A 21917-nucleotide genomic window follows, 5' to 3' on the forward strand; every position below is an offset into this window, starting at 1 on the left:
CATGAGAGTCATATCTCCAATTAACCAACAAAAAGCCGGAAGTGGAGCTGTGGCTCAAGTGGTTAGATGTCCAGCCTTGAGTGAAAAAGCTCAGAGTCCAGGGCCTGAGTTCAAGCTCAGGACTGAAAACCAAACCAAACCAAACCTAAGGACACAGAGCTGCCTTCTGGTGGACACTTGTGGGCTGTCCACTGGAGCGCTGCCCTCCTCTCAGGCTGGGCCCGGGCTGACCTGGCCCACAGCTGGGCTCACCCCACAGCCAAAGGAGGAGGACAGGAAGGTAGGTATGGCGGGGAAGACGGAGGCACACATCCCCACTTTGGGGGCTGAGCGGAGATGAGGGCCCCCGTCAGGACTCCCTGCTCAGTGCCTTGCCTGGGGTGAGACCTCTCTCAGGGGCCAGTTGGCATCAAAGATCCGTTCATCCACTCACCCCAGCTGCTAGCCCTAGACCTGACGCGGTGAAGCTGGGGACAATTCAGACACAGAGAAGCACCGTCCCCTAGCAGAACAGAAGGGACCCCCCAATCTGTTCTCAGCCTCCTCTGGGCCCAGTTGCCCGTCAGTGACTGAGCCAGGATGCCAGAGTGGCAGATGGATGGGCTTGGTGAGCAGCGATGCCGTCCCGCCCTGCCCTGGCCCTCAGCCCAGACCCAGGTTCCTCTGTTCCCAGAACTCCATCCCCCCGAGTGGAGTGGCATGCCTTGCCCTCGTTAACCTTCTGAACCTTCCAGAAAGACTTGGAAATGTCCTTCCTCCTGTCCCCCACTCCCGGATGCCAGAGGAGTGGACGGGGGAGGGGCTCTCTGCCATCTTGGACAAGATTCACACAGCAGGCATTGGGGCTCCAGCCAGCCTGACCCTCCCTGCCAGCTGCTGGCCAGGCTGCCCATCCTGCCCCTTCACCTGTTAGTGAAGACCCTCACTGCCCCACACCCAGCTCTCCCCTTCACACTCCCTGGAGGACCGGGAACTTGGGGTTCCCAGGCGGGAGTTGTTGGGTCCTGTGGCAGATGCGTGGTCAGAGCTGGGCCCAGTCCAGCCACTCAGGAGGCAGGAGGAGCGTGAGCTGGAGGCCGGCCTGAGCAGGGTTAGTGAGGGACCCTTGTCTCAAACCCAGACCACAAGCCATGGCGCACACCTGTATTCCTAGCTACTCAGGAAGCTGAGATCCCAGCAGGAAGACTTGAAGCCTAACACAACCCAAAAGTCTCAAAGGAGGGAAGGGCAGCTTGAGGATTCACAGCACAGGAGGAGAAGCTCCCAGGAGTCCATGCTCTCTCCTGGTCGTGAAGCCCCGCCCTGACGGGGGGTGAGGGAGGAGACGGCCTTGGGGCAGAGGCAGACAACTGAATGGCTGTTTGGGGTCCCCCAGCTTCTTGGGGCACCTTGCCCTCACTCTGTGCGTGTGGGGCTGGTGGCTCGATGCAGCCAGATCACAGGGCAGGAGGCCTCGGTAGGGCAGGTCTCCCAGGCTGTGACCCTCTGCCCCCCACCCTCCTGCCTGGCCCTTGACCGCTGTTCCTGGTTCTGAAAACAAAACACCGCACCCCACCCTTCCTCCCATCAGCCCTGGGGTCCATCTGTGGCTGCCCTGCCCACACCTTTGGAACTGCTCTTAATTGACCCATCAGAGCCATCTGCTGCCTGCCAGGCCCTGCCCATGCCAGCGTGGGCAAGGTCATCCCCCTCAACCTCCCCTCCACTCCGTGGAAACTGAGGCTAGGTCCCTTAAGTGGTCTGTCCGCAGTCATGAAGCTCCAATGTGCAAGCCCACTGCCCTTTGGCAAAGTGGGGGGGGGGGGGAGAATGGAGGCTGGGAGGCCACGTTCCTCCCTCCCCAGACTCCCAGCCCGCTGCCCCAGCGTCACTTACTTCAGTATTTCCTTCACCACAGAGGCCTGACGTCTGCTCTGGCTGTGAGACCATTAAAGCTGTTTGCAGGCACCTGGGAGCCATGCCAACACCTCCCCGCTGCCCCCCCCCAACCTGGGCAGGCAGGGGAAGTGTGGACGGCATGGCTGGGAAGGTTAGATGGCACGTCCTCAGAAGGGCTGGAGGAGCCTCGGGGTGAAGGGTGCTGGAGATGCAGCCCTGTGAGCTCACTGTAGGAGGAGGCTGGCTGGGCAGGACACGGCCTCTCCTCCCGCCCCCCTTGGCCCCTGGGCTTGAGGAGTGGTTCGAGTTGTTGGCTTGGGCCTTGGCCCCTGAGCCTCAGCCCTAGTTTTTCATCTCCTGGACAGTTCTCAGAGTAGCTGGAGGCAGGGGAGGGGAGCAAGAAGATTGGCTGGTGAGCAGGAGTGACAGTGCAAGTGCTCTCAGGAGGCTGAGGAAGGAGTCGGGTGACTGGCTCAGGGAGAAAGAGACAGGGGCTACTGGTCTACCTGGTGCTGGTGGCTCACATCTGTAATCCAATGTACCCAGGAGGCCAACTGAAGCAGGAGAGTCTGGGAAACCCCAACTAAGTTCAATTGAATTCAAACCCCTGGCAAGAAGAGGGAGGAGGAGGAGGGGGAAAAGGAGGAGGGGAAGAGGAGAGGAGGAGGAGAAGCGGAAAAGGAGGAAGGAGGAGGGGAGTGGAAGAGGAAGGAAGAAGATGAGAGTAGAAGCACTGCTGCCCAGGCATATACTACCCCAGACAAGCAGAGTGGTTCGGGGGACATTTATTTCTGATAGGGACAGAGCTGAGTCTTGGACTAAGGACATTTCCCTTGTCCATCTTAGGGTTCCAGAAGATTCCAGGCATGCATGCCTCAGTTCAGCTCTGTGCTGGCTGGTGCAGGGAGGTGGAGAGGTACTGAGCTCCCCAGGGCCGCTCAGGAGTCCTCCCCAACTGCTAGACTGGGCGCTGCTGCATGGCGGGGGCTGTAGCTTCTTATGTGAATCTGCTCCGCTGGGCTGGGGACAGCCTCGCTCCTGCAGCTGTCCAGGCTGGTGGCGGGGGGGGGGGGGGGGGGGAGAGGCCTGAGGGTTTGCACACACATTGCCTGGGGCTCCCACCTACTGCTGGGAGGAAACCGAGGCTCCACCACTCCTGATATTAAACCAGGCCTAGGGGATCTTCCCTTTGTTTTTGTTTTATTTTTGCAAGGACCATTTGGCTCGTGATAGTGTGTGACGTTAATATTTGTGTATTAAAAAAAATGGACTGGGAGTTTGGCCTAGTGGCACAGTGCTTGCTTAGCATGCACCAAGACCCGGGTTCGATTCCTCAGTACCACATACATAGAAAAAAGCAAGAAATGATGCTATGGCTCAAGTGGTAGAGCTCTAGCCTTAAGAAAGCCCCCCCCCCCACCAAGCAGGGCCTGAAACCTGGAGATAATGCTAAGCCCTGAGCACCCGTCTAGGAAGTCCGCCCGGCCCACTTGCAATTCCAGACGCGGCCCCCAGGGGGCGGTGCTCTATCGGTCAGGCACGGTGTGGGTGGAGGGACAGGCCGGTGTGGGGGTACAGAACCTGAGGTCCCCCAGTCTTCCCTAGCCCAGCGGTTCTGGGACCCTGGGGACCCTGTGTCCTTCAGGGACACATCCCACAGGGGCAGCGAGGGGGTTGGTCAGGGCAACCTGGGGCTCTCACCACTTGTGGAGGAGCAGGGTGAGGAGGGCAGCGAGGAGAATGGCCAGCAGGGTGGACAGGATGGCGACGATGACCACAGTGCCCTGACTCTGCCACGCTGGCGCAGCCTGGAAAGCCTGGGCTGTGGAACAAGATGGGGCCCACGGCACAGCGGGGCAGGAACATGGGAAGGGAGATTCGATTTCCCAGGCCTTGGGGCAGCCTCCCCAGGAACCACCTATCACTCAAGCTACGGCAGGGGGTGGGGGGGCAGGAGAGGGGGCGGGCTGGGAGGGGGCCCTGCGGGAGTTTCCTCAGTCTCTGGAGTTCACAGGGCCCCTGCCCCGCCCGGCCCCACCTCGGGTCAGGTGGATATCCTCGGACCACTCCGTGTCAGCCACAGGTCCACTGTCATTGAGAACCAGGAACTTCACCCTGGGCGAGAGACCCGCCCTGAGACCCCACGCCCGATGCCTTCCCGTGGCTTCCCCGACTCCCAGGCCTGCAGTGGGGTGAGGGGCTGGAGCCCAGGCACGCCAGCCTTCCTGCTGTGGGGGCTGGGAGAGGGGAGAGGGCTAGGGTGGAGACATCGGGCCCTCCTGCTCGCCCCAGGTGGCCCCTGGGGGGGCTGTGGCCTGAGTTGGGGGACTGGTGCCAGCCCGGCGTGTGCTCTGCTCACCTGTAGGGGCCGGGGCCGGGCAGCGGGGGGTTGCATCGCAGCTGCTCAGGGTCACATCCCGTGTCATTGCCAACCCGGAGCAGATGCAGCCGGCCACCAGGCTGGTCCCCGGGGTAGTGTGCCCGGCTGGCCCTCAGGGTGAGGTAGAAGCCACGGTGGGGGAAGCTGGCAGCAACGGGGCTGTCCTCTACCCTCTGGGGGTCAGCAAAGCTCTCGGTGGCTGAGGGCAGCGTGGAGGGTCAGCTGGGTGACTGGGGACAGACCCTGCCACCCTGGATGGCCAGATCCCTGCCCAGCTGCCCATTTCCCAGGGGGAAGAGCAAGGCCAGGTTACCCTGGCACCCCTGGCACCCACCATTGCTCAGGGCCACCACCAGCCAGATGGTGTCGAGGTCAGAGATGGAGGAGTGATTGAACTGGCCCAGGGGCTGCTCCAGCGTGAAGGTGGACTGGGTGAGCTTCCCAGCCAGGCCGGCGGCTGAGAGCCGGGGTGTGTAGTCAATGTGCTCTGGGAGGGGAGGGGGGGCTGATTGGAGGGAGGACAGGCGCTCTTCCTGGGAAGTCAGGCCTGGCCACCCATGGGGCCTGGTGGGGGTCGGGAGGCCGCTTCTGGGGGGTCTCCTGACCACCTGCTGTGGAGGGGGAGGGACTGGGCAGGAAACAGGCAGGGATCACCGGTGCCTGGAGCTCAGAGGCCCCTCCCCGGGAGAGTGGCCGGGGACCCGGGGCCTGGGCGGCCACCACCCCCCAGTGCAGGTGGCCCGGAGTCCACAGCTTCCCCCAGCCGTGTGGTTTTGGGGAATGAGTGGCTTGGGGTACAGGGGTGACACAGGAAGACTATCTCTGCCCTGTCCCCTGGCCCAGACATGGCGCATCCATCAGGGACCTCTGATGGAAGCCACAGGCTGGCTCAGCCTGGTCTAGAACTTTCTATTTCCCACCCAATTCTCCACCTTCTCCATCATCCCCCACCCAGCCCCAGGGCCCCTTCCCCCTCTGACTCTGTCTGGTTCTCACACTCAGGAGCCCCTCGGGGAGCCTGGACCCCTTATACCTACCTGTGGACCCCCTAAAAATGAAGCAGGACCCCAGTTCCTAGGCACCCAACTGGGCAGAGCCTGATGAGGTGGGCTTCGTGTAAAGACCAGCAGACCCTCCCCGTTCAGTACAGCCTGATGGGATTTGTGTCCATTAACTTACCCAGTTCCAAAGGACCCCGGTAGAACCATCCAGAACCTTCCATCATGGAGATGGGGGCTGGTTCATCCTTCCCCACAGCTCCCTGACCTACGGCCCAGCACCAGAGTGCTGTGTATACAGCAGGCACAAAATGCCTGCTCGGTGAGGGAGGAGGCGCCAAGAGAGCCACCGAGATAGGGCTGTGCTGGAGAGCCCGAGGGAGAGTGAGCTCCACCATGAGGAAAGAGCCTGCTGCTCCTGGGTTTGGTGCCAGGGGCTGAGTTCCAGCTTGGATCATTTCTGCGGGGCTGCCCCAGCCAAGATGGGGGGCTCTAGAGACAGCCAGTGTGGGGGGGTCCGTTCTTCGGGGGGGCATCTTCTGGGGGAGGCCCCTGCCAGCCCTGGTTACTCACCCACACCAGTCCCTGGCTGAACACCGGCCAGCAGCAGCAAGGGCGGCAGCAGCCAGCCACGGAGCCCCATGGCCCCGCCTCGGCCCTGGGAGCCTGTCCTTCTGTCCGTCCACAGCGCGTCCATCAGCGGTTCTGTGGGAAAGCTGGGTCTGCGAGGACCTGAGAGGAGGAGGGCTGCCGCCGGCATCCGCTGCCCCGCCCACTGCCCCTTCCTCTCATACAACTGGTTGGACAGGTTTGGGGGGCAGAGTCTGGACTTGGTGGGTTTGGCATCGACAGGGAGGGTCTGGGAAGAAGGATGCAGAGAACTCAGGACACCCCCACCCTCCAGAGGGCCTGGCCAGGGTGTGTGTGTGTGTGTGTGTGTGTGTGTGTGTGTGTGTGTGTGTGTCCGTCCTAGGGCTTGAACTTCTGATCCTGTCCCCTTTTCGCTCAACACGCTAGCGCTCTACCACTTGAGCCACAGCTCCACTTCCAGTCGGTTGGTGGTTCACTGGGAGACACAAGGCTCCAGGACTCTCTTGTCCAGGCTGGCTTCACACCCAGATCCTTGGATGTAGGCCTCCTGAGAAGCTGGGATCACGGGCCTGAGCTCCCAGCACCGGGATTTCTGTGGAACTTCCATGTAGTTCTGTATCCTGGCTCACTTCATTTACAGCAGCTACCACCGTGAGTGAGGCCTGCCCTCCCCAGCCAGCGCTTGCCAGGTGGGGTGACAATCATTTGACTTGTGGGGGAGGTGACATCTTGCGATAATGGATTGGCTGAGCTTTTTTTTCCCCTGGCATTCAGTGTACATGAGGTAAAAAATGAGCTATGCAACTTAGGGGCAGGGACTGGAGGAGGAAAGGAAGGGGCTATTGTCTGAGAAGCATTGTACTTGTTACCTGACTTATGGAACTGGAATCCCTTTGTACAATCCCTTAATCACAACAATTTTCAAAAGGAAAAAAAAAAAAGGGCTAAGAAAACGATGCAGGGGTGGCATTGGTCGAGATGGATTATACTGGAAAACATATGTCGAATTGAAGCCTTTGGACAACTACTTAAAGATAATTTGGTTAACTTGTTTATTAGCGTGTTATATACAGAGGGTTATAACTGCATGAGTCAGGAAAAGAGGACTTTTTTTTTTCCTATGTATGCGGTCCAGAGAAATCGAACCCAGGTCTTTGTGCATGCTGGGCAAGCACTCTACCACTAGGCCAAACTACCAGCCCTAGATAATATTTTCTTTTCATTAAAAAAAGTTCATGCCTGTAACTCCTATCTATTCAGGAGGCTCAGGTCTGAGGATCGTAGTTGGAAGCCAGCCCCAGCTGAAGTGAGACTCTACTTAATCGCCAAAAAAGCTGGCAGTGGAGCTGTAACTCAAGTAGTAGAACCCTAGTTCAGAACAAAAATGCTCAGGGACAGCACCCAACAATGACAACCAGAAAAATATAAAATAACACACAGAGTTGCACTTAGTTTAATGGCAGAGTGTTTGCCTAGCACGTATAAACGTCGGGTACAATCTCCAACACCACTGGTAAACAAAGCAACCATGAAAACCACTCATGCTGTTCTGGGAATGTAGTTAAGTAGTGGGATACTTGGCTTGCATGTGCAAAGTCTGAGATTCAGTCCCTAGCAACACCCCACCCACACCCTCCCACACCACTCAACACCATCAGCATTGCTGGGTGCCCAAGTTCTCTCTATAAACTGGACTCTACATCAAAATTTACACTGAATTATCTAAATCGAAAAATAATACATTACTATTGATCAATAATTAATCATTAACAATGGATAACTAGGTCAATAACTAATGATTGAGAGCACACTGATGTGGTAAATAATGTTATTTTCATTTTTATTGTTATTACAAAGGTGCTGTACAAAGGGGCTACAGTTAGTTAAGTCAGATAATCAGTATTGGGGGTGGTGTCATGGGGCTTGAACTCTTGGCCTGGGCAATGTCCTTGAGCTTCTTTTCTTCTTCTGCTGCTGAGTTCTTCCGATCAAGGCTAGTGCTCTACCGCTTGGAGCCACCGCACCACTTCTGGTTTTCTAGTGGTTAATTTGAGCTAAGAGTCTCATGGACTTTTGTGCCCGGGCTGGCTTTGAACCTTGATCCTCACATCTCAGCCACCTGAGATCCGCACCTGGCTAGATTTTGGAGCACTTTGGATTTTCATACTTGAGATGTTCAACACACACACACACACACACACACACACACACACACACACACACACACACACACAGCTTCCTCCTCCCTTGTTCCTTTTAGAAAGGCAGTGGTGGTGGACCTGGGCGGGAGAGCAGGTTCTGGCTCACAGGCTCCGTCTTGCTCATCTGCCCCTCCTCTTCCCAGGCCCCAGAACCCGGCAGGGCAAATGATCTGGTTAATCTCATCCTACGCATGGGAGAGCTGGCTGGGAGAAGGGGGCCTTTCTGTACCTCAAACCAGGCGTGGAGCTGCTCACCTGTACTCCCTGCCCGCACAGGCTGAGGGAAGGGTCCTGTGCACCCTGGAGTTCATGTCTTCATCGGCCATAGAAAGAAAAACGGTGGCCGGGCCCAGTGGCCCACGCCTGTCATCCTAGCTACTCAGGAGGCTGAGATCTGAGGATCCAGGTTCAAAGCCAACCCGGGCACTCAAGTCCATGAGACGCTTACGTCCAATTAACCTCCAGAAAACTGGACGTGGCACTGTGACTCAAGGGGTAGGGCGGTAGCCTTGAGCTGAAGAGCTTGGGGACAGCAGCCGGGCCCAGGGTTCAAGTTCCATGACTGACAAAAAATAAAAAGAAAGAAAAAAATGCACCCATGCACATGTGTGCAGGCGCGTGTATGAGAGCACGCACACACACGCATGCGCACACACACGCATGCGCACACACACACACACACACACACACACACACACACACACTCGGGAGGGCTGTTCCAGGGATAAGCTCTGACCAGCCAGCTGGACCTTCGGGGAACCACAATGCTACCTCATTCCCCACTCCTCTAGTCTAAGAAGCGCTGCCTCCGGGAAGCCCTCTTGGTGCTCCCCACCCAGGTGGAGCCAGAGGCTCCCCTGGCTGGGCCCACTGCAGGCCATGTTGTCCCCATCCTGGCTCTGCTCCCCTGGCCTGGTCTTTGAGCCTAAGTTCACCGAGATGTCTGAAGACCTGAGTGCACTCCGCCCAGCCCACTGCTGGGCAGAGCTGGGCCCTGATGATCTGGGTGTCCTGAGGGAGGAGGGAGAGGAGGAAGGGCAGCCGGTGACTGATGAGACAGACATTCCTCTGAGTCCATCAGGGGAAGTGCCAGTGAGGATGGTGCGGGTTGTCACGACTCCACATTCTTTCAGGGGAACGGGCCTGCCTCGCCCGCAGGGAGCGGGGTTTCGGGGTGTGGGGGGGCTGGGGCAGGAGTATAAGCGGATGAGGAACCACACTTGCTTCACAGAGGGGACACGAGGCCAGGGACATCTGGCCAGGTCGGGTAGCAAAGGATGGTGCTTAAGCTGGGGTAGGGAGCCTGGGGGGTGGTCGGGGGGGTGGCATGGCTTCTCCAGTGGTAAAGGCTGGGCCGAGTGCACTGCCTTCAGGAGGAAAAGCTCAAGGACAGAGTTGGCTCTGAGTTCAAACCTCAGTACCTCTGCCCCCATGGAGAGGCGCTGGTCTGGAAGGCAGCCTAGGGCTGGCAGCGGGTCACAGCGGCCACAGCCAGTGGGATGGGGCGGCGGGGGGGGGGGGGGGGGGGGGCCTAGGCCTGCTCCGTCCTTTGGGGCCCAATGAGTCATCTGCCAGTCACTCCACCACCCTCCCAGGGTTTTCTTTTCACCGTGGGCTTGTTTTCCCTCACTGAGCCGTGAAGTTTCGGCCTTCGTGGCACATGGCCAAACAGTTCTGGGACTTTCAGACATGGAAAGTTGTTAGTGGATGCGACCAATACCCTCTGGCTCAGGATTCTGGGGCAAAAGCTCCGGCCAGCTCCCATGCCTGCATGTAGGGCCCGTGCCTGACAGTGGCCTGGATCTTGTGCCACCCTCGCGTGGTGGCCTGGTGTGGCAGCCAGCCCAGCTCTGGGTGGACAGCCTGCAGGGCAGCTCCAGCTGTCCCCGACCAGGACTGGCTTGGTACAGCACGAGCGGCTTTCTAATGTCCTGCAGTCCCCAGGCTCGTGGCTCAGATTTGCAGCACAGTGGACCCTGTTCAGAGCATTAATGGCCTGACCTGGCCTGGGGCATCTCTGTGTCGTCTCCTCCATGAAGGATGCAGTGGCTACCCCACAGTGCTGCCAGGGACACTTGGAGGTGGGCTCCAGGTGGCCCAGGGAGTGATGGCAGCCTGTCTGTGCTCAGGAGGCTGCTCACAGAGGGACAGCGTGGGCATGCCAGCGGAAGGCCCGGGGCTCTGTCTGAGCTCAGCAGAGGCAATGCTCGCCATGCGGTCACAGGGTCGCGGTGCGCCGGCGCCCCCGTGTGGCGGGGGTCGGAGTCGCCGGCCTGGCAGGGGAGCCTATCAGTCAAGGCGCTGGACCCGAAGCCCCGCCCATTCTCCCCGAGCAGCCCAATCCCAGAGCCTGGGGGCGGGGTTACCCCGCCCCGGACGTGGTTGCAGCCCCCAGCCCAGCCCAGACCGCACGCGGCCGCTGCAGGACCAAGGTCGGGGGCCGCAGGATGGAGGACAGGCAGCGACCACAGGGGAGACAGGCCTTCTCCGGCCGAGCAGGCTCCAGGCCTGACCACTGCCCCTCCCGACTGAAGGGGCTGGCGCGGGGCTCGCAGGGGCCCGGCCTTGGGGCTGGCCAGGGCCACCCATCCCGGGCGCCAGACGGCGCGCCCAAGGGTGAAGGGAGCCCATGGTAGCCTTGCATATGCACCCGAGGATCTGAGGCCTCACCCCCACTCCTCAGGCCTGGGGTACGGTCAGGCTGCCAGGAAAGGGCAGAAAAGGCCTGAAAAAGGGTCCAGCGTAGGCAGCAAGCAGGGCAGGGCTGGGAAGGGGGGTACTGAGCACCCCACCCTCGCTGCCCAGGGAGGGAGGAGTGGGCCCGCCCCCCAGGACAGATCCTCCCTGTCTGAGAGCACTGCCCACCCCTGGATGGCTGACAGGGCTCCCCGTTGTTGTTGTGGGTCATGGTTGAACTCGGCCTGGGCATACCCCTGAGCTCTTCAGCTCCAGGATACCACCCTGGAGCCAAGCCCCACTTCGTTTTCTAGAAATTAATGGGAATCTCAAGTCCTTTTTGCCGGGGCTGGCTTTGAACTTCAGATCGCAGCCTCCTAAGTAGCTAGTAGCTAGGATTACAGGCGTGAGCCACTGCACCAAGTGGTGCATGCTTTTTTAAACATATAATCCAGGGGAGGGAAATAGACAAAAGACATGAGAAGGGGTATCAATGTGTGTGAAGTGATGCTCCTTCTATCTGGCAAATACAACTGTTACCCCTCTATTAATAAAAAAAGATAATCCATAGACTTACAAGCTTAACAGTTCAGTGGGTTTGTGGTTCTGGGGTTCAAACTCTGGGCCTCGCACTGGGGCCAGCCCAGCAGCCCTTTTGACTTTTCGTGATACGTTTAGTCGTTTTTTTCTAGGCTATCCTTAACCACAATCTGTGACTTCAGGCGCGCCCCACTGTGCCAGACCCACAGATCAACGATGGTTGTTTCTGTGGTGCTGAGGATCAAGCCAGGGTTTAAGTACGCTCAGCAGGAGCTCTACCACTGGCCTTCATCTTCAGCCCAGCTCCATTGTTCTTAATACATTCAGAAAGCTGCAATCATCACTGCTAATTCCAGAACCTTCAAATCACTCCAAGATGAACAGACATTTCACAGGAATGAAATCACTCAGAAGGCTGTTTTTCTGTACCTGTTTTTATTTTTTAATTTTTTGCCAGTCCTGGGCTTGAGCTCACGGCCTGAGCACTGTCCTTGGGTTTTCTCAAGGCTAGAGCTCTACCACTTGAGCCTCAGCACCACTTCTGGCTTTTTGCTATGTATGTGGGGTACCTAGGAATTGAACCCGGGTCTTTGTGCATGCTAGGCAAGCACTCTACCACTAGGCCAAACTCCCGGCCCTGTACCTGTTTTTATTTTTTTTTGGACAGTCCTACTATGTTGTCCTGGCTGGCTCCTCCTGCTTCGCCTCCCAAACAGAGCAGCGGGGACCAGGCTTCCCTGCTTTTAGAGCTAAGATTCCCCCCATGCAGACACATGGCACATTCCACTCATTTCACCAGCTGTGGGATATCTGGGTGTTTTCACTTTCTGGTCATGACTAATGCACATTTGCATACATGTGTTTGCATGGACATGTTCTTGTAAAACCACCCTTGAGAGTTACCCAGTCATCTGGAAACCCCCTTCCTGAGCAACTGCCTGTTCCCCAAGGCGGCTGCACTCTGCATCCCCCCAGCACATCCTGTTCCAGTCACCTCGAGTATCTCCTGGCCGATGTGCACAGATTGGCTGACCTTGTCAAGTCTCCTGACTTTGGTGGTACGCAGGCCTCAGATATTCTACTGACCCCCAGCCCGAGCCTTAGCCATTTTTTTTTCCTTTTCTGTGTGTATGCTGGTATTGAGGCTTGAACTCAGGGCTTGAGCACTATTCCTTAGCACTATTCCTATTCCATAGGTGGCACCCTATGACAGTTATACTTACGGCTTTTTCTCAAGGTTAGAGCTCTACCACTTGAGCCACAGCACCACTTCCAGCTTTTTCTATGTGTGTGGTACTGAGGAATCGAACCCGGGTCTTCATGCATGCTAGGCAAGCACTCTACCACTAGGCCACACACCCAGCCCCATATGTGCATGTTTGTATGGATGTCTGGTAAAGCAGGACTTCGTTGTTTTTGATTGGACATGGGGCTTTTACTCTGGGCCTGGGCACTGTCCCTGAGCTCTTCAGTTTAAGGCTACCGCCCTACCCCTTGAGCCACAGCACCCCTTCTGGTTTTCTGGTGGTTAATTGGAGATAAGAGTCTCATGGACTTTAGTGCCTGGGCTGGCTTTGAACTGCGATCTTCCCTTCTCAGCCTCCTCAGTAATTAGGATTACACAGATGGCAGGAGCCAACTGTGCCTGGCAATACTTTTTTTTTTTTTTTAAAGAAGCACTTCCAGGGGGCCGGGAGTTTGGCCTAGTGGTTAAAGTGCTTGCCTAGCATGCATGAAGACCCGGGTTCGATTCCTCGGTACCACATATATAGAAAAAAAAAAGCCGGAAGTGGCGCTGAGGCTCAAGTGGTAGAACTCTAGCCTTGAGAAAGTCCAAGGACAGTGCTCAGGCCCTGAGCTCAAGCCCAGGACTGGCAAAAAAAAAAAAAAAAAAAAAAAAAAGCAGCACTTCCAGCCCCAACAGGTAAGATACAGCCACGGGGAGGGGAATGTGGCTTAGTGGTAGAGTGCCTGCCTGCACACATGAAGCCCTGGTTGGATTCCTCTGAACCACATAAACAGAAAGGGCCAGATGTGGCGCTGCAGCTTAAGTGGTAGAATGCTAGCTGTGAGCAGAAGCAGCTCAGAGGCAGTGCCCAGGGCCTCAGTTCAAGCTACAGGACTGGCAAAAAAAAAAAAAAAAGCAGCCCTGTGGACCCCAGGACAGCCGTCCCCCCTGGAGGCCACAGGCTGGGCTGCACTGTGGATGACTCCTCCTCACCGGGCAAGCGTGAAGGCTCAAGGCCCAGGGCTGGGGTCGGGGCCAGCCGCTGAGAGAGGAAGGCAGCTCCACCGCTGCCCTGCACAGCTGTCCAGGGTCACACGGCCTGCTGTTCACAAACGCAGCGCTGGATGGGCACGGGCAGCAGTGTGCTGGCCTCCACACCCACCCCAGGAACCACACCACGGCCTGCAGACCTTGGCTTAGGGTCTTTATTGCAAACAAAATCTGAGGTATGAGAAGCTGGGTGAGGGGTCACCCCAATACCCATGGCAGGCGGGGCGCCGCCCAGCTGCTGCTCTCTGGACGGGGCCCTCTGTGCCCTGAGGTAGGTGCATCTCAGCCCCACAGCCCAAGCGCCCAGACCCTCCCCACCCCAGGAGAGGAGGGCCAGGTAGGCAGAAGCCCCGCTCCAGAGGGGCACGGCCTGCCCTGGCTGGCACTCTAGATTCTCAGGAAGGCACCTTCCTGCCCCGCCCCCGGGGCGGCCGCGCTGGGGCGCCTGTGGCTCACTGGGGCTGCAGGCAGTCCTCAGTCACGCCCTGGGCGGCTAGCTCCGCCAGCACATTCTGCAGGTAGTTGGGGTCAGGGTAGCCGTGGCCCGTGACGTTGCGGTCCATCTCGGTCTTGTGGTGGATCTCGTTCCACACCACGGTGTCCGTCTCCCCGGTGGTGCTGGACGTCCCCACTGTGAAGATCAGCCGCCGCCTCCAGGCCACCTTCAGCAGCTCCAGGACCTGCGGGCCCCACTGTCTCAGCGTTGAACCCCACCCACAGGGTCCCACCAACTCTAGAGACCTCCAGAATCCAGGCTTCCTGCCCTCTGCCCCCCTGTGCCCGCCACCACCCCTGGTCTGGCCATTCCAGTCTAGCCTGAGGCCAGGGGTGCAGCTCAGGGGCAGCGTGCTTGCCCAGGGTGCACGTGAGGTGCTGGCTTGCAGCCCAGCCCTCCAAAGGGACCGCCAGCAGCGTCAGGACAGGCGCCTCCCTCAGCGCTCCTTCCAGGCTCGGCTGGAACCCCGGCAGCTGTGAAGTCCTGTGCAGGTCTGGACCCAGTGCCCAGTGGGCTGCCCAGGCCTCCTAGGCGGGCAACCCTGGCACCCTGGCCAGCTTCTGCCGCTTGTACCTACTGTACCGCTTGTACCTCTGGGTCTGGTGGAGGGGAATCAGGCCGGATGCAGCGTGGCAGGGGCCTTACCTTGCGGCCTTGGGTGTTGTCAGGCAGGTAGCACTGGCGGGGAAAACCTCTGGCCGTGAACGGCTTCCCAGGGTTGGGGTGCTCAGGGCCCTGCGGGGAGACAAATGCCAGGCTGGAAGAGCAGCAGGAAGCCTCGAGCCAGATGCCACACACAGGGCTCAGGAGCACAGCCTACTCTGGCTGTTCTGGCAGGGGCCAACTCCTGGGCATGAGGCCTGACCAAGCGGTCCAGCCTCACCCCAGGAACACTTGCCAGCCCCAGACACTGCCTGCCAAGTCTCTCCCTAGTGCTGCTGGCAACCTGCAGTGCCACGACAGACCCTGCCTTGAGGGCCTCTCTGGATGTCCTTTAAGAACAGGAGCCAGCTGGGTGCAGTGGCTCTCACCTGTAATGTTAGCTACTCAGGAGGCTGAGATCTGAGGATCAAGGTTCAAAGCCAGCCCAGGCACAAAAGGACCTGAGACTCTTATCTCCAAGTAACCTCTAGAAAACGGGAAGTGGGACTTGGCTGAAGGGCAAAGTGGTAGCCTTGAACTGAAGACCTCAGGGACAGTGCCCAGGCCCAGGGGTAGAGCAGAAGCCTTAAGCTGAAGTGCTCAGGGACAGTGCTCAGGCTGAGTTCAAGCCCCATGAGCTACCCCCACCCCCACACACACAAAAAAAAAGAACATAGGCCCTGAGCCACCAGGCAGCAAAGTCAGCAAAGTGGGGCTACACAGCCAGGCGTGAGTGCAGGAACCCGAGGTATTTTCAAATCTGAGCCTCCAGCAAGTGGGAGGAGATCAGGAAGAAAGCACATGACCCAACAAAGCAAGCGTGAATCCAAGAGCCAGCGCTCCCAGTCATCAGCATCCAGCCACTTTCCAGCTCAGGCCTGGCCTGGTCACAGCTGGCACCTCAAGGTCAAGGCTCCTGCCCACTCCTGCCCCCTATCCGTCTCCTCCATGCACACCTGCGGGGACCTTCCCAGGCCCCTCAGCAGTATCCTCTTGCTTTTCCGTCCATCTTTGGCCCAGTACAAGCCCCACTAAGCCACTGTTTCCTTCAGGAAGCCTCCCCTCCCTCAGGAAAGGGTGGAGGGCTGCCTTGATCACCCTCACTCCAGCCCCAGCATGGCCGCTCCCAGTTCCTGCTCCCTGGCCCGGCCTCCAGGAGAGGTGGGGCCTGGTGGTGCAGATGGGCAGGTGCTAGGAAAGGGGCAGGGCAGGCAGGGAGCAAGGCCCTCACCTGGATGCCATGAGGGATGGTGTAAACGATGAGGATCGTCCCGCAGTCCTCGTGGCCTGGGAGGGACATCTGGTACCTGTGTACCTCCATCTTGCCCCGGGGCTGCGTCCCCGTTTTCTCCCCATAGATGGTCTTGCAGGATGGACACTGCAAACTCCCGTCCTGCAGAGGCAGGACAGCAGAGGCAACTGGCTGAGCTGGCAGCCCACACACACTTGGACAGCCACCAGGGACAAGAGGCCACCAGGCAACGCTGGCACAGCGCCCAGCATTTAGGTGGCCCTTATGGTGGTTGGGCTGCTGTGGTCACCCAGCAAAAGGTAAAAAGCTGTGCGCCATAGGCTCATCCAGCCACTGCTGTGATGAGGCGCCAGGAGACCAGTGCCTGGCACGAGACCCGGCTCCACGGGCAAGTCCCCCTGGTTCCCTGGAAACCTGCCACCGCACACACCATTGCAACTAGGTGGCAGGGAGACAGATGGACCCCGCTGGACCTCTCAGGCTAGCTTGTGACGTGGCTATTTGCCCTCCTGACTCCATACACCCTGGCTGAATGCCTCTGAGGGCTGAGTTAGGTTAAGGGACACAGGGCAAGGGGCAGCACTAAGATCCTGAGTGAGCCTGCTCCATCCAGCAGGCACCCTGGGCACAGTTCCCTCAGAGTCTTATGCCAGCACAGGGCGTCATAAGGAAGACATGGAGTGCTTGTGCATGGCAGGGAAAAGCAGGCCTTCTGTTCAGAGAAAGCTGGGGCCTCTCCCTGCACTGGCTAGTCCCGTTCTCAAAGCAAAGGCCAGGCCAAGGAGGGAGGTGGGCCTTCAGAAAATTCTCCAAGCCAGACGCAGGGCTTGGTGTCCTGCCCAGAGCAATGCCACATCTACCACCCCAGAGCCTAGCAGCTGACCCTCAGCCTACTGCTTCCAATTCTGCCTGGCTGGACCACTGGCTCCCACCCAGACCCACATAGGCACCTTGTTTCCATTGCAGTACATCGCCAGCAGGCACAGCAGGTGGAAGGCATGGCTGCACTTGGTAAGGCGGCCTACTGCCACGGGCCCCAGGGTCTTGTTGTCGGTCACATCACTATAGCCGGACACCATGGACAGTTTTTCCATGCAGATGATACAGTCCTAGAGGGAGCAAACAGGCCCACTGAGCAGCCGCTGCTGGCCCTCAGCACGCCAGTCTGTGGGAAGATGCTGTTGTGGTTAAGATGCCAGTGGCTGTCTGCTCTCACATGGGAACGGAGTAGTCTGTGATCTGTGCTAGCATAGCTAAAGAGGGACCAGGCAATTGAGGACAGAGGGAGAGGGCTCGGGCTGGCTTTCACGAAAGACTCAGGGATTTTCAGATGGACATCAGGATAAAGGAAGGGACTACCTAAAGCCTAAACCAGAAAAAGGGGTTAGCACAGGTCAGCAATGAATCCAAGCGCGGACAGGGCCATGTTCTGATCGGTGTGCACAGAAGCTCAGGTAGTCTTGTGTCAAGACCCAGCTGAGGCATGTTAAGCCGCCAGGGGAGCCAGGTGTAGTGCTGCACACCTATAATTCCAGCACTCAGGAGGTTGAGGCAGGAGGACCATGAATTTAAGGCCAGACTGGGATACAGAGAGCACTTGTCTCCAGAAAAGAAAACAAGCAGCTGGTCGTGTTAGGGCTGGGTGGCCAGCAGCTTGTAAAGGAGGTGCCTGAGGTTGGGTGCAGATGGCGAAGAGAAAGCTAGCACTGAGTTTGGAAAAGGCCAAGGAAGGGTGGGAAACCCAGGACAAGATCCAGGCTTTAGTCCACCTGGATTCCTCACATGCCCAACTCAGGAGAATGTGGCATGGAAGGTCTCAGGCTCTGTGCCAGCACACTAGGTGCCAACCCAGCCTCATGGGCTATCCTGTGCATTTATTCTCTCTGCCTTCCTGACTCTGTCCACCCTAGCTGAACTGGGAGAGGATGGGTGGGGGATGTCGGACAACTTCCAGGGGTTATCTGAGGGGACAGGGGCTGGAGAGTTCCGCCCAGCCCTCACGCCTGACAGGAAGCCCTTTGCTCAACTCTGATGGGAGGATGCAGGTCTCAGGAGGCCGAGGCCTCCTCCTAGAGCCTCCCACAGGAGCTCCAGCCATACCTAGGAAGCAACTAGCAGACCAAGCGTGAGTGGCCAAGCGTGAGCTGGAGTCTCCTTCGCCTGGAGTTTGGCCTCTAACAGGACACATACCTCATCAGGGGGTGTTTTCAGCTCCTCAGTGTAGCTTCTGATCACCTGCTCTGGCTCGGGCCTTGGAGCCCCTCCTGCAAGAGACGAGAACATAAGCAATGTCCCAGGTGTGCAAGCCGGGCAGCGTGGTGCCAGGGAGAGCAGGCGGGCAGAAGTCCAAGCTACCAGGAGGAAATGTTAGCAGGGCAAGGAGGGAAGGTTAGTGCGCAAGACAGGACAGCCCTGGAGCACACGCAGGACGCGGGCAGCCCCGCCCACGCCACACGCTTGGTGCCGGGTCCAGCCTAGGAAGCCCTGGAGGAGGCAGAAACAAAGAAACAGAGCAGTTTGCCACACCCCTCCCTGGGCTGTGCCCCAAGAAAGCAAACCTAGGCCCTTCTCAGGACACCCGAAACAGGCTACCAAGGAGGACGTTCTAGTCGGTGTTGTTTTCAACTTCACCTGGGTGTGAGGAAGCCTGACCGGCAGGGTGTCTGCTTAGGACGCTGTCATAGAGTAAGTACAGCTTGTCTCCGTGTCGTGGAGTCCCCTGCCTCTGCGTCATTGCCTACTCGTGACGATACGGGGGAGGACTGCACATCCCAGCACCAAGGTCAAGAAGCCAGCTGGCTAATCAGAGGCCTTCAGCCAGCCCCTGCAGGCGTAAGGGAAGCTGAGGAGACAGCCCCTCTGGAGCAGCTACACTGGCAGGGAGCCCACACCAGCCTCTGTGGGTCACTGCGGGGCTCCTGGTTTAAACCCAAGCCCAGGGTTTGGCCTGAGGACACAAGGTCTTGTTCTTTGCATCTAACTCTTAGATCAGAGAAGGAAGTCCCAGCGAAGGGAGCCAGGTAGGGGTGGGAGGTAGCAGTGTGGTGAGCAGAAGGGGGGTCAGGGACACTGAGTTTGATTCCAGCTCTCATTCTGTGACCAAGTCCTGCCAGAGTCTCAGCTCCCTCAGTGACACAAGTAGAAGCTAGAGCTTAGGACAACAGGAATCAGCAGAGGGACACCAAGCACGGCCCCACCATCCACACTCCCACACACTCCCACTCATGTACCCTGTATGCACCCCAGAACCGACAGATACACATGTACACACCATCTCCAACCCCCTCTGCCTATTCATCTGAACTCACACTGCTGCTGTGGTGACAAAGAAAACAACACCCACGGGCACAGAACATCCACAAGGCAGACTTAGGTGAGCCAGGCCCCTCAGCCAAGACCCCACTCAGCAGAGAACCTGATGCCTAGAAATTAAGAGTATAGTCTTTTCTCAATGATATAGAATATTGAAAACATATGATGTATGAATAGCACAGGACACTTTTTTGGCCAACATAAACTAGCTATCATTATCAATGATTTTCAATTTAGTTCCAAATCCTAAACATCTTGAAAGGGACAAAATCTACAGCTGATCTGCAATCCATTAGAGCTTCTAGCTTGTTTGAGATATGCATGAGCTCACTGTTGGAACGGTATACCCCGGCCCAGGTAGACTTGCTTCCCTGAGTCATCAGGTGAATGCCACACCCACCACACATGTTCAAATCCAGAAAGGCAGGCTGTCCTTTCCAAACAACCCAGGTGCCCAAGGCTGCCAGCCAGCCCTGCTCTCCTGCCCATCTCCCTCAGGACAGAAAAGGGCAGCCACCACTGCCACGTTGCCCTGCACGTGCCTCCTTTCTCGCCAAGCCACCTGAGCAAGAGCCACAGCCAATGTTGGGGAAATGGGTGGGAGCCACGGCAAGTGAGAACAGGAGCAGGAGTGGCCCAGGCCAGCAGAGCCAGAGCCAGTGAGGACAGAAGCGGGGGTGGCCCAGGCCAGCAGAGCCAGAGCCAGTAAGGACAGGAGCAGGGGTGGCCCATGCCAGCAGAGCCAGAGCCAATGAGGGCAGGAGCGGGGGTGGCCCAGGCCAACAGAGCCAGAGCCAATGAGGGCAGGAGTGGGGATGACCCAGGCCAGCAGAGTTACCAGGACACAGCTCAGCTACCACAAGTCCTGCAAAAACTACCTAGGCTTCTGAGGCTCTGTGCTGACCACGTCCTCTTCCTGGAGCACTTGCTGCACCTCACTGAACACAGACCTCTCACGCAACATCTCCGCAGCCAGGCTATCTCTGACCACCGGACAGAATAGGGCCATGCTCTCTGGGGACCTTTCCTGAGACACACCAGCCACTTGGAAGGGACAGGCATCCCATAATCCTTAACGTCTGTCATCCACAACTTCATGACTACAAAGTCACGGTGTCCCTAGGAACAAGCGAGTCCCAGGAGCTGCACCCACACACCCTGCCTGCTGGAGTGCAAAGAGAAGGCAAAAGAAGTGGAGGACTACGAGGGCAGAGTGACGGGCGCAGGAGAGTCAGGCAGTGAGATGTGGAGCAGGCTTAACAGAGGCCAAAGAGCATTTGCGAATAGCAACTACCTTTCATGGACATTTTCCTCAGTCTCTTAACTGAGCTGTGACTTTTAGAGGCCAGACAGGAGGCGGGAGGGCTGGCGGGCTGGGGTGCGCGGCTAAGACACACAGGGAGTCCAATGGCTGACATCAGCACACTTGTCATGCCTGCACGGGTGCGAGATCAGACATGCAGAGGGAGAAACGTTAGAGGGAGGCGTTCCGCACATAATATTTGCAATCCTTTGGTGTCCAAGCTGGTGGCATGTGAACAGCCAAGAGGACCCACGAATTTCCCTAGGGAATCTGGAGGCTGCCAGATTCATGCAGTGTGCAGTCATTCGCTTCAGGAGAGTGTGTAGTATGCCCGGGGTGTCCTGAGCCGGCCTAGGTGACCTCTCCTGCACTTGTGCAGGGAGCACACGAGGCAACCCCTCCACCCCTCGAGCCTGCAGAGGCCTGCCTGTGCCCTCCCAGCTTGCCACACTCTGCTTTTCCACCACCTATCTGACAAGGCTGCTTGGGGCCCTGAGATGGCCTAGACCCAGCTTCCTCTGCTGATGCCCACCAGGGAGGGAACTGGGGCAGAGCCCGCTGCTACCCTATTCCTGGGGCCTCACTCGCCCTGGCAGATTCTCTCCTTCCTACTCCTCTATAACCTGGCACCTCACAGTGGCATGCCTGGCACAGCTCACTTCCTCTTTGACCAGAGTGCTCCCAGGAGGGCATCCTGGCTTCTCAGCCAGCTGGGTGAGGCCTCAAATCCAGGTTCAGGGAGTGCTCAGAGGGCAGGGGCTGCTGGACCAGCTGCTGGGGCTCTTGCCTGGCAAAGTAAGGCAGTTTAGAATAGATGCTAAGGCCAACTCCTGCCCAGAAAGAATCAAACCAGGGGTGGTGAACTGCCACTCTGAAGGAGGCACCAAAGCACACCTCAGGAGAACGAGTCACCACCATGCCATCCACAGCCCCAGCTTGTTGCTGGACTCAAGGGTAGTTCCCTTGAGAACTAAAGGAGCAGGATGACAAGCAGTCGCAGGTGGCAGAAAGATGGGAGGAACCTGGAGCAGGAGCATCTTCCCTTCAGAGCCCTCAGCCTGTGTGCTGACCACACCCTGTGACTGGACTGCAGCCCCATGGGGGCCCACCGTGCTCAGATCTGCCCTCAGCCCTCAGAGGCCTGGCTCCCCGCCCCTGCAGGCAGGCCATCGCTGGCCACCTGTGGAAAGGGACTATATGCTGCCAACTCAGCCTCTTTCCTACAGCGTGCTTCCTCTAGCACTCTAACCTCCCCGACTTAGACACCTGTGTCAGGAGTCGCCTTCCCTTCAGTGTGCATTCCACGTGGGGAAGGTCCCACCCTAGCCAGAGGGAAGAAGACATCCTCAGGGCCACCTTCACAGCCTCCT

The 21917-nt window shown here is 58.1% G+C and overlaps 2 protein-coding genes across 5 annotated transcripts in view; both read right to left on the reverse strand.

Annotated features, from left to right (window-relative positions):
* Positions 1 to 2656: 2656 nt before the first annotated feature.
* LOC150042735 (uroplakin-3b-like protein 1) lies at positions 2657 to 6029 on the reverse strand. Its single transcript, XM_090324105.1, has 7 exons — positions 5830 to 6029; positions 5438 to 5524; positions 4593 to 4745; positions 4238 to 4457; positions 3917 to 3993; positions 3580 to 3700; positions 2657 to 2931 (listed from the first exon to the last, which is right to left on the reverse strand). The coding sequence occupies exons 1-7, from the start codon at positions 6014 to 6016 to the stop codon at positions 2817 to 2819; spliced, it is 960 nt and encodes a 319-aa protein (XP_090180231.1). The 5' UTR covers positions 6017 to 6029; the 3' UTR covers positions 2657 to 2816.
* A 7660-nt stretch (positions 6030 to 13689) lies between these two features.
* The window catches only part of Dtx2 (deltex E3 ubiquitin ligase 2), a 31413-nt gene continuing 23185 nt past the window's right edge, over positions 13690 to 21917 (reverse strand). For 3 of the 4 annotated variants that reach the window (XM_090324106.1, XM_090324108.1, XM_090324107.1), the window contains 6 exons: positions 20539 to 20679; positions 18123 to 18196; positions 16883 to 17041; positions 15912 to 16073; positions 14684 to 14773; positions 13690 to 14222 (listed from right to left, as the gene is read on the reverse strand). In XM_090324106.1, the coding sequence (XP_090180232.1) occupies positions 13995 to 14222; positions 14684 to 14773; positions 15912 to 16073; positions 16883 to 17041; positions 18123 to 18196; positions 20539 to 20679 (854 nt within the window). In that variant the 3' untranslated portion in view covers positions 13690 to 13994. The remainder of the gene's footprint in view (positions 14223 to 14683; positions 14774 to 15911; positions 16074 to 16882; positions 17042 to 18122; positions 18197 to 20538; positions 20680 to 21917) is intronic. The other variant, XM_090324109.1, reaches the window with a different exon arrangement.

The sequence above is a fragment of the Megascapheus bottae genome, chromosome 34 (genome assembly GCF_031878675.1).
Source record: "Megascapheus bottae isolate mThoBot1 chromosome 34, mThoBot2.hap1, whole genome shotgun sequence".
NCBI classification, from domain to species: domain Eukaryota; kingdom Metazoa; phylum Chordata; class Mammalia; order Rodentia; family Geomyidae; genus Megascapheus; species Megascapheus bottae.

What these genes read in the sequence shown, in the direction of transcription:
- LOC150042735 (XM_090324105.1), bottom strand. Translation starts at nt 6,016, where the DNA reads ATGCCGGCGGCAGCCCTCCTCCTCTCAGGTCCTCGCAGACCCAGCTTT. An exon ending in TCAGCCAGGGACTGGTGTGG is followed by an intron (nt 5,525 to 5,829) that starts GTGAGTAACCAG and finishes GCTGGGCCGTAG; the next exon opens with GTCAGGGAGCTGTGGGGAAG. An exon ending in CCCGGCCCCGGCCCCTACAG is followed by an intron (nt 3,994 to 4,237) that starts GTGAGCAGAGCA and finishes TCTCTCGCCCAG; the next exon opens with GGTGAAGTTCCTGGTTCTCA.